This window comes from Camponotus vicinus, unplaced genomic scaffold (assembly GCF_025532165.1).
Source record: "Camponotus vicinus isolate PSW18456_S1 unplaced genomic scaffold, iyCamVici1.0 SCAF_4, whole genome shotgun sequence".
Lineage (NCBI taxonomy): Eukaryota > Metazoa > Arthropoda > Insecta > Hymenoptera > Formicidae > Camponotus > Camponotus vicinus.
In genome coordinates, this window is record NW_028141976.1 from 13921691 (window position 1) to 13937019 (window position 15329).

A 15329-nucleotide genomic window follows, 5' to 3' on the forward strand; every position below is an offset into this window, starting at 1 on the left:
GTTTGATAATATTAATAAACTATATTTTTTATTTGATAAAAATATTTATTTATATAAGCCTTCAAAAAGTATCAAATTACAAAATTACATAAAAATGCATATATAGCATATTAACATATATATTTGAATCTATTTCGCTCTGGGAAACCAGTACTTTAAATGTATATATTCCAATTTGTAATATATAATCAAAGTTTTTTTAAAGCTTATATACATAGTGTTACAAAAATATATGCTTCAGGAATCAGTGCTTCGAGTTCGACCTCTTCCATTAAATGAATAAGTTCTAAAATCCATTATAGTAGCACCAATAATCATTAATATATTTACATACAGAATTATCTCTTTGTTTTATTTAATGTAAAATAAATATTACTTTATCCAACAAAAACAGTATTTTATATAAACAATATAATTAAAAGAGAAGATAATAATATAATTTAATATAATATAATTTACTTGTTGCAATGAGTTTCAAAGATTTTGTTAAAAACTGGCTGTATCTGTTCCAACATATCTGATGTCAACATTCCTCTTTGGCGTAATTTAAAGGCTGATGCATTGCATTCTCGAACTAATCTTGATGCAGCATAACATGCTACGATCGAGGGTGACAAAGCGCATTCGCTGGTTCCTGCAGAGATAGCCCACCACCAGAAGACGGTCAAAGAACCAGCCAAGAGGTCTCCCTGTCCACCACATCTTCTTCCAGAACCAGCCAATCCACATGACACAGTTTCTGTACCTTTATGACCATCTACAATCACATCTTTTGCTCCCTTATGCAGAATTATTACATTCTTTCCAAGAGCTTCTGCCACATGCTTGACATCAGAAACTTTGACTAGAGGAGTAGGCGGAATGGATCTGTCCAGTACTGCTTTAACTAAACGACTAAACTCCATCGCATTGGGTGTCAGAATAACTCCTGGATAATCCTTTATGATTTCTGGCTTTTGACTAACTAAAAACAGCCCATCTGCATCGATAATCAATGGTTTTCTCATTTCTCGGCAAATTGATACCAATTCAACAATCATTTTGAATATTTTTTCATCTCTGCCAAGCCCAGGTCCAATCAGGACAACATGTAGCCGATCGAGCCAAGGTTTTATATGCTTTATTGCATCATACTGATCCAACACAGGATGAACTATCGGCTCTGGACTAAATGATTTAATAGGAATGCTGGCATCCTTTGCACAGAATATGTGAACAAGATCAGCGCCAGTTCTCAACGCACTCATAGCTGCAAAGTATGGTGCTCCTGTATATTCGGTACTTCCGCCAAAAATTCCAATTCTACCATCTTGACCTTTGTACTTGGTATTGATCAGGTTCGGTATCACTTTTCTTATTCCCTTTAACATACGCTCGTCCATAGACGTTGATGCAGACATTGTCGACATTAATGCAAATTTGAGATATCTCCTGCGGACAAAATTACAAATAGCAAATACCATCTTTCAAAGTTAAAAAAAATATCTCTTAAAGCATACAAACATATATTATGCAAAACTTAACTCAGCTCTTCTTACACGAAGAATAATATTATAAATAATATTTATAAACTCTTCAAGCTACAAATAATGCAATAATTTATATGCTATAATCAAATCTTTTTTTTTTATTACCTGGAATACCAAAAACTCACAAAATTATCTATGGGTTAGTAGATAGTTATCTATGGGTTTCTTTGCATAATAGATATGCGCATGAAAGAGGTCGAACAAGAGACTCATAAATATTGCAAGACAAAGATGAATTTATTACTCTTGTAAATTTTAATAGCTTGGCAACAAATCTTGTATCAGTGATGTATAATGGAAATTTTGTTACGAAATAAACGGTCATACACAGCATACTATTGTAATACACAAATGTGCAAACAAAAACAATTGTCTATAGAATTGATATATTTTTGTCCAATACGTCAACCAATTGACATATCGATTGTATTGTCAAAAAACTGATGAGTCAGATATGAACAGAGGAAAAAAGTGACAGACTCACAGCACGCATTTAAATGATCTCTGAAGACGACACGATCTCTGTAAACATAAAAACGTGAACATGAACTAGGAAGCCAATATCCATGAATGTTTTCAGTGGGTAACATATAATGTGCACAATTTCTGGTTGTGTTCCGTGCTATGTGCACGAAATGCCATAAATTTTTAGTTTAATTTAATTAAATTTTTAATATAAATAAATTTTGTGACCTCTCTCTCTCTCTCTCTCTCTCAGAGATAAAAATCTCTCTCTTAGAGATAAAAATTTATGGCATTTCGTGCACATAGCACAGAACAGAACCAGAAACACATTATATGTTACTCTCTGAGAATATTCGTGGACTTTGGTTTTGTAGTTCATGTCCACGTGTTTAATGTCAGAGGGCATATCACTTTCAGGGACTCATGCTTCTCTCCGATGGTAATATCTCTGGTAATATTGATCCTAGTAAGATTGAACCTCGTGGTTCTAAAGACGTGTAGAGACGAAAATCCGTAAAGAGGAAGAGACGAGCAAGGTATGCGCGTTTTTTCATAAATATGAATAAAATATAATATTTGAGTGTAAAATACTGTAATATATAAATATATAGTAATTTAAATCGCATATTGTGATTATAGACTCTGTTAAGCTTCAAGATTTTTAGATGTTACAATAATGTCTTAACCCCAAAATCTTTTCAGATGTTAACAACGAATGCAAAGATAATTAAAAGCGGTGGGGCTGAGCCCGACCAGTTCGAGATTAGCGTTTCTCAAGCTCTTCTCGAATTGGAAATGAATAGCGATCTCAAGTCGCAATTGAGGGAACTCTACATCACTAAAGCAAAAGAAATTGAAACGAACAACAAGAAGGTAAATTTTTATTAATTCATGTAGCTTGTATATTATATACAATATCTCTTTCAATATGCTTTTATTTTTCTATCAAAACTGCAAACTTGATCTTTTCATGCTCAAGTATACAAAGATATGTAAGAAAAAATTTTTTTTACTTTGCAAACATAGTTTCAGTATTTTGCTTAAAGTGATTTTTTGTATATTTGGATATACATATCTTGCTATAAATATATTTCTCAAGAAAGCCATAACAATTTTGTTTTTTTACAGTCAATCATTATATATGTGCCAATGCCAAAGTTAAAAGCATTCCAGAAAATTCAAACAAGGCTAGTACGTGAATTGGAGAAAAAGTTTTCTGGAAAACATGTAATGTTTATTGGCGAACGTAAAATCTTGCCCAAACCAACAAGGAAAACTCGCACCAAGAATAAGCAGAAACGTCCCAGAAGGTAAGAGAATAAAAGAGAACAATTAACATGTCATAAAAAATTGTCTATAAATTTCTATATATGTGTGCATTAACATTATATAATCTTTGTTTAGCCGCACTTTGACTTCTGTCTATGATGCAATATTGGAGGATTTAGTGTATCCTGTAGAAATCGTTGGCAAGCGTATCAGAGTGAAACTTGATGGATCGCAGCTTATTAAAGTTCATCTTGATAAAAATGAGCAGACAAACATCGAACACAAGGTTTATTTATTCTCCTTTTTGTACACGACTGTATTTATATGATATCATTCTATTGTACAACGGTTAACTATATTTCAATGTCTTTTCACAGGTTGATACTTTTGCTTCAGTGTACAAGCAATTGACTGGACGGGATATCACATTCGAATTTCCCGAATCTTATGTATGATAAATGTAAGAAAAATAAAATGAAAAGTGTTTGAACCAATAATTCTATTATGTATGCACATTTTATTCTATTTTTCCCTATTTTTGAATATAGTTAATCTTCATTAATTTAACATAATTTGATAAATATAGAATTATTTGAAAAATTGTCTTGTGAATAATCATATTAATGAAGGAAAGAAGGAATATTAGAGTTCTTGCAAAGTATATTTACAGAGAAAAATGAAGTAATTGTACATAAATATTTCACATGCCGTACAATTTGTCAAATGTATTAATTGGCTATTTCTAAAGCTTTTAAAATTTTATTCGATAAAACTCAATCAGTATGATGAATTGAATACAAAAAATGAGTATTCAAGCTTTCTCTAAAAAGATAAGAATAATAAAGATATAAAAGAGAATAATAAAGATATAAGTTGTAGAAGGAGTATACCCACACAACATGCATGTCTTGAAGACGTCTTAAACATGTCTTTCTTATGACGCCTTTAAGACTTGTCCAATTGACGTCTTTCTGATGTTTTTAAGACATTCAATTTAAGACGTATTTTTTTAAACGTCTTAAAGATGCCTTTCTTATGACGCCTTTAAGACTTGACCAATTGACGTCTTTCTGATGTTTTTAAGACATTCAATTTAAGACGTATTTTTTTAAACGTCTTAAACATGCCTTTCTTATGACGCCTTTAAGACCTGACCAATAGACGTCTTTCTAACGTCTGTAAGACATTCAATTTAAGACGTATTTTTTTAAACGTCTTAAACATGCCTTTCTTATGACGTCTTTAAGACCTGACCAATAGACGTCTTTCTGATGTTTTTAAGAACATTTACTTTAAGACGCCATTTTTAAGATGGCCGCGGTGCCAGGCCAGCCAGGCATTAGACGGGGTCGAGTTGGAAAATAAATTATTCCATTTACCAAAGTTGAGCAGTGCTTTGCACAGGTAAGAATTAATGATATTTAAAGCCGGGTCTGCAATGGCCATAGCATAAGGTTGTAAGATGTAAGCGAAATAACCAAATCCATTTCCTATGGATTTCGTGCGTTCTACGGTGGTCTCGCATACGCAGTCACGGAAGAATTCTGCGTTCTTAATTCTTATTGCGCGTCCGCCGTAGAACATACATAGAGCTCATTCTACAATGGCAGTAACAAGACTGTAGGAGTAGAGATTAAATCGTTTTTAGTGAAGTAAAGAAGAAGAAGTAATGAAATAGACAATTCTCATTTTGTACTACTATTACCTTAGAGTACTAATGAGAATTTCTATTTCGTTACTTCTTGTCTTTACTTCATTAGAAACAGTTTATTCTTTACTCCTACAGCCTTGTTATTGCCATTGTAGAATGGGCTTAGGGCGTGTTCCAAAATTCACTGCCAGCGCTGAAAATCTTTAGTTCACGTTACGTATATTATATATTTTCAGCGCTGGCAGTGAATTTTGGAACATGGCCATAGTAGGAAATGGATTTGGTTCATTTCGCTTACAACTTTATGCTACGTTATATATATATATGTATATGTATGTATGTGTAAAAAAATTAAACTCTATATTGTAAAAAAATATATTAATTATCTTTTGTATATTTTTTTTGCAGCATTATGACAACATATGAAGATTTTATTCAACAAAATTTTATTCAACAAGATTGTGACGGTGTGCGTTCCATAAATGGAATGCTTGGCCATCATCGCGTATTGATACTACTAGACTAGTTGTACTATTGAAAACTTTGTATCAACCAATTAAGGAACAAGTAGATCTTCCGCCAATTCAATATGATCCAGTTTTATGTACAAGATCTACATGCAGAGCTATTTTAAATCCATTATATCAAATAGACTATCGTGGTAAGTAATAAGGTATTATAAATGAATAGAACAAAAATCATTTTTTATTTATCACAAGAAACATTTTGAAAAATATTAAAGTAGTTTATTTCTATTAGAAATTAAAATATATTTTAATGTGTTTCTTTATTACGATGTATTTACATTCATATTCTTTATTATTCTTTATACTTCATTTAAATTCGTATTTTATTTAATGCATAATTCTCTTGTAATTTTCTGTCTATATCATATAAGATAATTTAAAAAATCAAATTATTTATTAGGAGCATATAGTATTCATAAAAATATTGTAAAGATATTTTTATATTTCAATAAATTCTAAATTTGTGTTATCATTATATATTATTTTTTTTAAGTTACATTATAATACACATATTGTGAGTTATATTAATAATTATGAGAAAAAAACTTTGCAAAAAGAATTTATGAGGAAATTCTTCGAAATAAGAAACAAAAAGGAAATATATTTAAATGATCAAAATGTATGCATTTATTTGAATAATAGTGTTATATATGTGTTATATATGTTGAATAGTTATATTATGAAACAAATATTTTTGATTTTACTTTTTTTAAGATTTGATTCTTTTCGAACATTTTTTTTATTATCATTTATTGACATTACATGATTTATTATAGTTTTTATTATATATAAATTTATGATATATATATATATATATATATATATATATATATACATATATGTTACTTATATATTACTTTAAATATTATTGTATCTCAGTCCAATTGTATGTATTTATATGTATTATTTAGCGTGCCCAATGTTTGCCATCAATATTTTTACTTTTTGCGGATACATATGTCTGGATGATGAAGAATTAGAGGCACTTAAAGATTCATTACAAATGTCATTGTCTCTGCTTTCACTCAATGCTCTTATTGGTCTTATCACATTTGGCAAAATGATTCAAGTTCATGAATTAGAAGCACAAAGGATCTTCAACCAAAACAAGTTCAAGATATGTTAGGTACGAATAGAATAAGTCCCAAGTTATATTTACTATATTAGTCATTGTTCTTCATGATTACTTTATTGCATTTTATTCACATTACATTTTGATAGGTATAGGTAGACTAATTCCTGGACAAAATCCAAATCAACCAAGAGGACCTGGTGCGTAACTATTGCCAGCTGCTAATCGCTTTTTGTAACCAGTACATAAGTGTGATATGAGACAGTTCGACAGATCTTTTAGGAGAACTGCAACGTGATCCATGGTCTGTTGGGCCAGAGAAACGTTCATTGCGATCTACAATTGTGGCATTAGCAGTCGCCACGGATCTCTTAGAAGCTAGTTATGCAAATACTGATGCTAGGTATTTATATGTTGTAATATGATGTATATATGTTATGTTTTTCATTGTAATCCTACATATAATGCTATCAATGTATTTAAGGATTATGCTATTTGTTGGCGGACCATGTTCTCAAGGACCTGGCCAAGTTGTAACTGATGATTTATGACAACCAATCAGATCACATCATAATATTCAAAAAGATAATGCTAAGCATAAAAAGGCAATTAAGCATTATGATACCCTTGCATCACGTGCTGCAACTAATGGCCATAATAGATATTTATAATAGATATTTATTTTTGTGCTCTTGACACCAAACTGGTTTATTAGAAAGGCGACAATATTGCAACTCTACTGGTGGTCATATGATGATGGGGGATTCATTTAATTCTTCATTATTCAAACAAACTTTTCAACGAATATTTGCTACAGATGCCAAGGGTGATTTGAAAATAGCATTCAATGCAATCTTAGAAGAAAAAACATCTCAGAAAATTAAAGTTCCTGGAGCAATTGGATCTTTTGTATGTCAGTGGGAGAAAGGATCAAGTGTTGGAGTACTACAAGAAGTAGGCTTACTTGTCAGTGGAAATTTTGTTCATTGACACCATCTACAACAACAGCATTATTCTTTGAAGTTGCAAATTAACATACAGCCCCAATTCCGCAAAGTGGAAGAGGCTGTATTCAATTCATTATCCAATATTAACATAGTAATGGACAAAGGCGAATTAGAGTTACTACTATTGCAAGAAAGTAAATATATTTTTTATTATACATTATATGTATATCATAAATATTTATAATATCATAAATAATAATATATCATAAATATTTATGATGTTATAGGGATATCTTTAATTATTAGTTGGGCAGATGAATCATCATCTTTGCATCATGTAAGCATAGAATTTGAGGAAGCAACAGCTGTTTTTATGTCACGTTTAACTGTATTTCGAGCAGAAAGTGATGATGGTCCAAATGTTTGAAGATGGGTTGATCATATTCTGATTAGACTTGTTAGTAGTTTCTATCATTAAAATTGTGCCCAATTACACTTAATATAAAGCTTAAACTTAATATATTTATACATATAGATTTACACATAAATATATATTTTATCTATTTTGAGGTGTAAAATCTTATTATTGCAGTATCAAAAATTCGGAGAATATGCAAAAGATGATCCAACTAGCTTTAGATTGGCAGAAAATTTTTCCTTGTGTCCACAATTTATGTATCATTTACGCAGATCACAATTCTTCAAGTATTCAATAATACCCCAAATAAAACTAGTTTTTATAGGTAAGTTGTTATTTGTATAAAACACATGATATATTTAAAACTTATTGATACTTTTAGGTCTCATATTTCATATATCAATATATATTTTTTGACATTCTTTTTAACTGAAAGAAGAAAGGAGCATCTCAGATAAAGTTTTCATTTATCTTATGATAGCAGTCATTTGTCATAAGTTGCTAGTGTATTACAGCTAGCGAATACACTAGCAACTTATGACAAATGACTGCTATCATAAGATAAATGAAAACTTTATCTGAGATGCTCCTTTCTTCTCATCTTTCATCGAGTGCGATTGTGATTGTGGTTGTGCGTTAAGTGAAAATTATATAAAATAGTTTACAATGAATGAAATTTAATAACACTGTGATGAACAGTATAACTAACAAAATGAACTCACAGACTTTATATTTACAGATGTTGACATTACTGATGAGGAATGGTTGAACGAAAGTTTAGTAGGTGATTACGTGTCTTGCGGTAATGCTAATGTGCGTGATGATGGTAATAGGCTTAATAATGACAATGTGCCTGATGATAATAATAATGATGATGATATTGGTGACAATATGATTAGCCCCGATAATGTGCTTGACGGTGATGACATGACAACTTTCAATGCCAACGGCAATCAGTTGGAAAAATGCTATGGTATGTATTAAACTTTATTCTTTATTCTTCCTTCTTAATTATATCGTTATATTGTACTTATAATAGCAATATGTTATATGTACTTAATTTCGTATGTATGTACTTGTGTAAAATAACTAAACAGATAATTTTAATGATACTTATAAAGAGAAATAAATATTTTTCTTTTTTATCTTATACAGATGCGTGTCGTATCGAACAAAAAATTATTAAAAATCTCATACAAAAGAATACGAGACAGTTGGAGATAATAATAAATTTAATAAATAACGCAGGACCAGCTAATACAATATATAATAATGACGAAGTCCAATTATTGCCGGAATTTCCGCTATCAACAGTTGACAAATTTTTCAAATTTGACACGGATCTCCAAAAGGACAGAGAGATTCGGAAACAATTAGTGAGTACTTTTCTGTTTTTGCGTCCATTTCTTTTTTCTTCTTCTCTCTATTTTTAAATGTGAAATAAATGTATATTTCTATAATTCAATCAACAACAAAAATTCTTTTGTAGAGATAAAAGTAGAAGACAAAATCTAGATATTGAATATACTGGGTGTCACACTAATTAATTCCTCTCATTATTTTGTACATAAAAGTATTAAGGTGAGGTAATCGAAAAATGAATATTTTACGATTACCTCACCTTAATACTTTTATGTACAAAATAAGATATTTTACGGTTTATATAAAATTAAGAAACGGTTTTAAGCCTCATAACTCTACAAGTACTTAATGAAAACTAACTTAATTATAGTGTTTTGGAAAGCTCTCGAGATAAGCTACAAGAATAATAACGCAATGAAAAATAAATGGTTCCATTTAAGAAATTGAAGGACAACCTTCACATGATCTTGACAACACTATTCAAGGTCGTACTAATATTACTGTGCATTATTTGAAACCCTATAACTTTTATAGGAAACATTTTTGTCTGCCGTTCTCGGTTTTCGAGATATTCGGCTGATACGGGTGGTCTGACACACCCCGTATATATATATATATATATATATATATATATATTTATTTATTTATTTATTTTTTTATTTATTTATTCATATAATAAAAACAATTGTGAAAAATAAAATAATGAAAATAATAGGCTCAACATAATAATAAATTACTAAGGGGTAAAAAGGCAAATAAAAATCAAAAGACACGCGGTTATTAGTGCGCAAATTTAGATATATAGTATAAAATATTTACTTAAATTTACTTAAAGCGTAATATATAACATTCTTTTAAATTTTATTACAATTTTTGCTGCCTTTTGTCGCTTAGTAATTTTGAAAGAAGCTCTTAAAATATATTAAATTCATGTTTCCTTTTTCTTCAAGCGGCTTAAATTGAAAATATTATTAAACATTTTTGTAACATTCTGTTATAGAAAAGGAAAATTGCAAAAATTGGAGGAAACACTTTCGTTCACAAGACAAGGAATATTATAAAATACACATTATCGGATGAATTGTGCCGCAAATTATCATGGACAGGCCAAAAAGGATCAACGGCAATTAAGGACACAAGTTTTGTCACAGTTATTATGGGTAATTATTATTTCTTTAAGATATATTTTTATTTCTCCTTTTTATGTAATATTGTTTAAAAATAGTTGCACCTTTAATGTATTCGAACATCAGTATTATTCGAGATAGTATCTAACATATGCTTAGATGTAACGTGCACTTTTAACTTTAAATTTTTCTTCAGAATTATTAATAAGATCTTACTTCAAATTTCGTTCAAATATTCTTCTACACTTTATACTCTTTCCAATTTTTTACGGATCAAAATTTTTATATTCTTTCCAAAAGTTGCAAACGTTTATAGCTATACTTTACTTCATGACTACCCTATTCTAACTATTGGAATTAAAGCACAAAATATTTTAATAATTATGTAACAAATCGTTTTTCAGCATACGTTTCGGACGACGAAAAAAGTAATATGCACGATATTAAAAATACCATCCAAGAATGGTTACGACATGCGGGAGATCGCCTCAACTATTTAAGAAACAAGAAGAAAAAGGTTGGTAAATTATTGAAAATTCCATACGATATTATTTAAAAAACAATAGGGCTGTATAATGTTGCTGCATAACATTTTTAGTGTTGAAAATGAGAAAACATTGAAATTAATATATGTTTTTTAATATATGTAAATGTATATCTTAAATCATATTTCACTTATATATTTAATTTTGTGTGTGTGTGTGTGTGTAAAAAATTAAATTCTATATTGTAAAAAAAAATATTAATTATCTTTTGTATATTTTTTTACAGCACTATGACATATGAAGATTTTATTCAACAAAATGAAGATTGTGACGATGTGCGCAATGGAATGCTTGGTCATCATCGCGTATTGATGCTACTAGACTAGTTGTACCATTGAAAACTTTGTATCAACCAATTAAGGAACGAGTAGATCTTCCGCCAATTCAATATGATCCAGTTTTATGTACAAGATTTACATGCAGAGCTATTTTAAATCCATTATATCAAGTAGACTATCGTGCAAAATTATGGATCTGCAATTTTTGCTCTCAGAGAAATCCTGTAAGAAAAAATTCTATCCATTTTCTTTTAAACTAAATCATTTTAGCTAGACTAGAGTTTAACTTAATTAGATTTAAGCTAGCAATTGTTCAATTTTGGAAGTAAATTCAGCAGAATAGTAAGCTATAGGTCCTTGATAAAAATGACTAAAATAATATGATTTAGATTGTACAGATCATAAGATTTCAATCTTGTATTATAGTATGTATGTATATACACAGCATATATATGCTATACACATAAATGAATAGAGTAAAAATCATTTTTTATTTATCACAAACATTTTGAAAAATATTAAAGTAGTTTATTTCTATTAGAAATTAAAGTATATTTTTATGTATTTCTTTATTATGATATATTTACATTCATATTCTATTCTTTATTACTTCATTTAAATTCGTATTTTATTTAATACATAATTCTCTTGTAATATTCTCCTCTCTATATCATATAAGATATAATTTAAAAAGTAATCGTAAATTATTTATTAGGAGCATATAGTGTTCATAAAAATATGTATAAATATTCAAAATATAATAAAGAAATGAACTTAAGATGAGTTTTGTTATTTATTATAGAATAAATCAATAAATCAATGCAGCTATTTTACCGACCGAATTACACACGTCTAAAAGTCGTCTTAATTGAAATGTCTGAGACGTCTTTATAACATCCTGAGTGAGACATTTAATTATATCTTGATTGGGACGTCTTGAGTGAGACGTCTTAAAACAATGCCCGATAGATATCTTAAATCGGGACATAAGACGTCTTAAAGACGTCATAAAGATGTAATTCTGATAACTTCTTAAGACGTCTTTAGAAATTTCATGACGTCTTTAAGACATCTTTAAGACGACATAATGTTGTGTGGGTAGCTACAGAGAAAAGACTGAGAGGTGGCCCGCTTTTAGGTGATCCCTCTATAATTTAAAATTCTACGTGTATATGTAGTAATACATAAAATATTTCGACAGAGAATTATTAATAATATCATCCCACACAACATTATGTCGTCTTAAAGAAGTCTTAAAGACGTCATGAAATTTCTAAAGACGTCTTAAGAAGTTATCAGAATTACATCTTTATGACGTCTTTAAGACGTCTTATGTCCCGATTTAAGATATCTGTCGGGCATTGTTTTAAGACGTCTCACTCAAGACGTCCCAATCAAGACATAATTAAATGTCTCACTCAGGATGTTATAAAGACGTCTCAGACATTTCAATTAAGACGACTTTTAGACGTGCGTAATTCGGTCGGTAAAATAGCTGCATTGATTTATTGATTTATTCTATAATAAATAATAAAACTCATCTTAAGTTCATTTCTTTATTATATTTTGAATATTTATACATATTTTTATGAACACTATATGCTCCTAATAAATAATTTACGATTACTTTTTAAATTATATCTTATATGATATAGAGAGAGGAGAATATTACAAGAGAATTATGTATTAAATAAAATACGAATTTAAATGAAGTAATAAAGAATAGAATATGAATGTAAATATATCATAATAAAGAAATACATAAAAATATACTTTAATTTCTAATAGAAATAAACTACTTTAATATTTTTCAAAATGTTTGTGATAAATAAAAAATGATTTTTACTCTATTCATTTATGTGTATAGCATATATATGCTGTGTATATACATACATACTATAATACAAGATTGAAATCTTATGATCTGTACAATCTAAATCATATTATTTTAGTCATTTTTATCAAGGACCTATAGCTTACTATTCTGCTGAATTTACTTCCAAAATTGAATAATTGCTAGCTTAAATCTAATTAAGTTAAACTCTAGTCTAGCTAAAATGATTTAGCTTAAAAGAAAATGGATAGAATTTTTTCTTACAGGATTTCTCTGAGAGCAAAAATTGCAGATCCATAATTTTGCACGATAGTCTACTTGATATAATGGATTTAAAATAGCTCTGCATGTTAAGCCGACGGCACACGGTACGATTTTTCGTACTGGATTTGATAAGATTTAGTAAAATACTAAAAATGCACCAATCAGAATGCAGCATTTCTAATATTTTACTAAATCTTATCAAATCCAGTACGAAAAATTGTACCGTGTGCCGTAGGCTTAAATCTTGTACATAAAACTGGATCATATTGAATTGGCGGAAGATCTACTCGTTCCTTAATTGGTTGATACAAAGTTTTCAATGGTACAACTAGTCTAGTAGCATCAATACGCGATGATGACCAAGCATTCCATTGCGCACATCGTCACAATCTTCATTTTGTTGAATAAAATCTTCATATGTCATAGTGCTGTAAAAAAATATACAAAAGATAATTGAAATAGATAAGTGAAATATGATTTAAGATATACATTTACATATATTAAAAAACATATTAATTTCAATGTTTTCTCATTTTCAACACTAAAAATGTTATGCAGCAACATTATACAGCCCTATTGTTTTTTAAATAATATCGTATGGAATTTTCAATAATTTACCAACCTTTTTCTTCTTGTTTCTTAAATAGTTGAGGCGATCTCCCGCATGTCGTAACCATTCTTGGATGGTCTTTTTAATATCGTGCATATTACTTTTTTCGTCGTCCGAAACGTATGCTGAAAAACGATTTGTTACATAATTATTAAAATATTTTGTGCTTTAATTCCAATAGTTAGAATAGGGTAGTCATGAAGTAAAGTATAGCTATAAACGTTTGCAACTTTTGGAAAGAATATAAAAATTTTGATCCGTAAAAAATTGGAAAGAGTATAAAGTGTAGAAGAATATTTGAACGAAATTTGAAGTAAGATCTTATTAATAATTCTGAAGAAAAATTTAAAGTTAAAAGTGCACGTTACATCTAAGCATATATTAGATACTATCTCGAATACTGATGTTCGAATACATTAAAGGTGCAACTATTTTTAAACAATATTACATAAAAAGGAGAAATAAAAATATATCTTAAAGAAATAATAATTACCCATAATAACTGTGACAAAACTTGTGTCCTTAATTGCCGTTGATCCTTTTTGGCCTGTCCATGATAATTTGCGGCACAATTCATCCGATAATGTGTATTTTATAATATTCCTTGTCTTGTGAACGAAAGTGTTTCCTCCAATTTTTGCAATTTTCCTTTTCTATAACAGAATGTTACAAAAATGTTTAATAATATTTTCAATTTAAGCCGCTTGAAGAAAAAGGAAACATGAATTTAATATATTTTAAGAGCTTCTTTCAAAATTACTAAGCGACAAAAGGCAGCAAAAATTGTAATAAAATTTAAAAGAATGTTATATATTACGCTTTAAGTAAATTTAAGTAAATATTTTATACTATATATCTAAATTTGCGCACTAATAACCGCGTGTCTTTTGATATTTATTTGCCTTTTTACCCCTTAGTAATTTATTATTATGTTGAGCCTATTATTTTCATTATTTTATTTTTCAAAATTGTTTTTATTATATGATTAAATAAATAAATAAATAAATAAATAAATAAATATATATATATATATATATATATATATATATATATATACGGGGTGTGTCAGACCACCCGTATCAGCCGAATATCTCGAAAACCGAGAACGGCAGACAAAAATGTTTCCTATAAAAGTTATAGGGTTTCAAATAATGCACAGTAATATTAGCACGACCTTGAATAGCGTTGTCAAAATCATGTGAAGGTCACCTTCAATTTCTTAAATGGAACCATTTATTTTTCATTGCGTTATTATTCTTGTAGCTTATCTCGAGAGCTTTCCAAAACACTATAATTAAGTACCTTTTCGTTAAGTACTTTTTGAGTTATGAGGCTTGAAATAATTTCTTAATTTTACATAAACCGTAAAATATCTTGTAAAATATTCATTTTTCGATTATCTTACCTTAATACTTTTACGTACAAAATAAT

The 15329-nt window shown here is 29.0% G+C and overlaps 4 protein-coding genes across 14 annotated transcripts; 2 read left to right on the forward strand and 2 right to left on the reverse strand.

Annotated features, from left to right (window-relative positions):
* Nucleotides 1-18: 18 nt before the first annotated feature.
* Naxd (NAD(P)HX dehydratase) lies at nucleotides 19-2075 on the reverse strand. 5 transcript variants are annotated; one of them, XM_083096024.1, is made up of 3 exons: nucleotides 2014-2075; nucleotides 460-1431; nucleotides 19-286 (listed from the first exon to the last, which is right to left on the reverse strand). In XM_083096024.1, the coding sequence occupies exons 1-3, from the start codon at nucleotides 2073-2075 to the stop codon at nucleotides 238-240; spliced, it is 1083 nt and encodes a 360-aa protein (XP_082952150.1). In that variant the 3' UTR covers nucleotides 19-237. The 5 variants fall into 5 exon arrangements, with proteins under 5 accessions (XP_082952150.1, XP_082952152.1, XP_082952151.1 ...); XM_083096026.1 differs by lacking the exon at nucleotides 2014-2075 and adding an exon at nucleotides 1774-2007 and having other exon boundaries at nucleotides 20-286; XM_083096025.1 differs by lacking the exon at nucleotides 2014-2075 and adding an exon at nucleotides 1635-2007 and having other exon boundaries at nucleotides 20-286.
* Nucleotides 2076-2396: 321 nt separating this feature from the next.
* On the forward strand, nucleotides 2397-3760 carry LOC145969779 (small ribosomal subunit protein eS7). Its single transcript, XM_083096029.1, has 5 exons — nucleotides 2397-2530; nucleotides 2697-2867; nucleotides 3123-3304; nucleotides 3399-3549; nucleotides 3641-3760. Exons 2-5 carry the CDS (start codon nucleotides 2697-2699, stop codon nucleotides 3716-3718), a joined length of 582 nt encoding a protein of 193 aa, XP_082952155.1. The 5' UTR covers nucleotides 2397-2530; the 3' UTR covers nucleotides 3719-3760.
* Nucleotides 3761-4386: 626 nt separating this feature from the next.
* LOC145969803 (uncharacterized) lies at nucleotides 4387-11968 on the forward strand. Of its 7 annotated transcripts, XM_083096063.1 has the most exons (13): nucleotides 4387-4667; nucleotides 5151-5246; nucleotides 5323-5575; nucleotides 6353-6567; nucleotides 6663-6916; nucleotides 6998-7654; nucleotides 7748-7797; nucleotides 8053-8203; nucleotides 8618-8851; nucleotides 9034-9254; nucleotides 10241-10400; nucleotides 10772-10884; nucleotides 11139-11968. In XM_083096063.1, exons 6-13 carry the CDS (start codon nucleotides 7615-7617, stop codon nucleotides 11151-11153), a joined length of 984 nt encoding a protein of 327 aa, XP_082952189.1. In that variant the 5' UTR covers nucleotides 4387-4667; nucleotides 5151-5246; nucleotides 5323-5575; nucleotides 6353-6567; nucleotides 6663-6916; nucleotides 6998-7614; the 3' UTR covers nucleotides 11154-11968. The 7 variants fall into 7 exon arrangements, with proteins under 7 accessions (XP_082952189.1, XP_082952191.1, XP_082952188.1 ...); XM_083096065.1 differs by lacking the exon at nucleotides 5151-5246 and having other exon boundaries at nucleotides 6353-6589; XM_083096062.1 differs by lacking the exon at nucleotides 5151-5246.
* A 764-nt stretch (nucleotides 11969-12732) lies between these two features.
* LOC145969804 (uncharacterized) lies at nucleotides 12733-15191 on the reverse strand. Its single transcript, XM_083096070.1, has 4 exons — nucleotides 15073-15191; nucleotides 14392-14551; nucleotides 13911-14023; nucleotides 12733-13716 (listed from the first exon to the last, which is right to left on the reverse strand). The coding sequence occupies exons 1-4, from the start codon at nucleotides 15094-15096 to the stop codon at nucleotides 13702-13704; spliced, it is 312 nt and encodes a 103-aa protein (XP_082952196.1). The 5' UTR covers nucleotides 15097-15191; the 3' UTR covers nucleotides 12733-13701.
* Nucleotides 15192-15329: the final 138 nt, after the last annotated feature.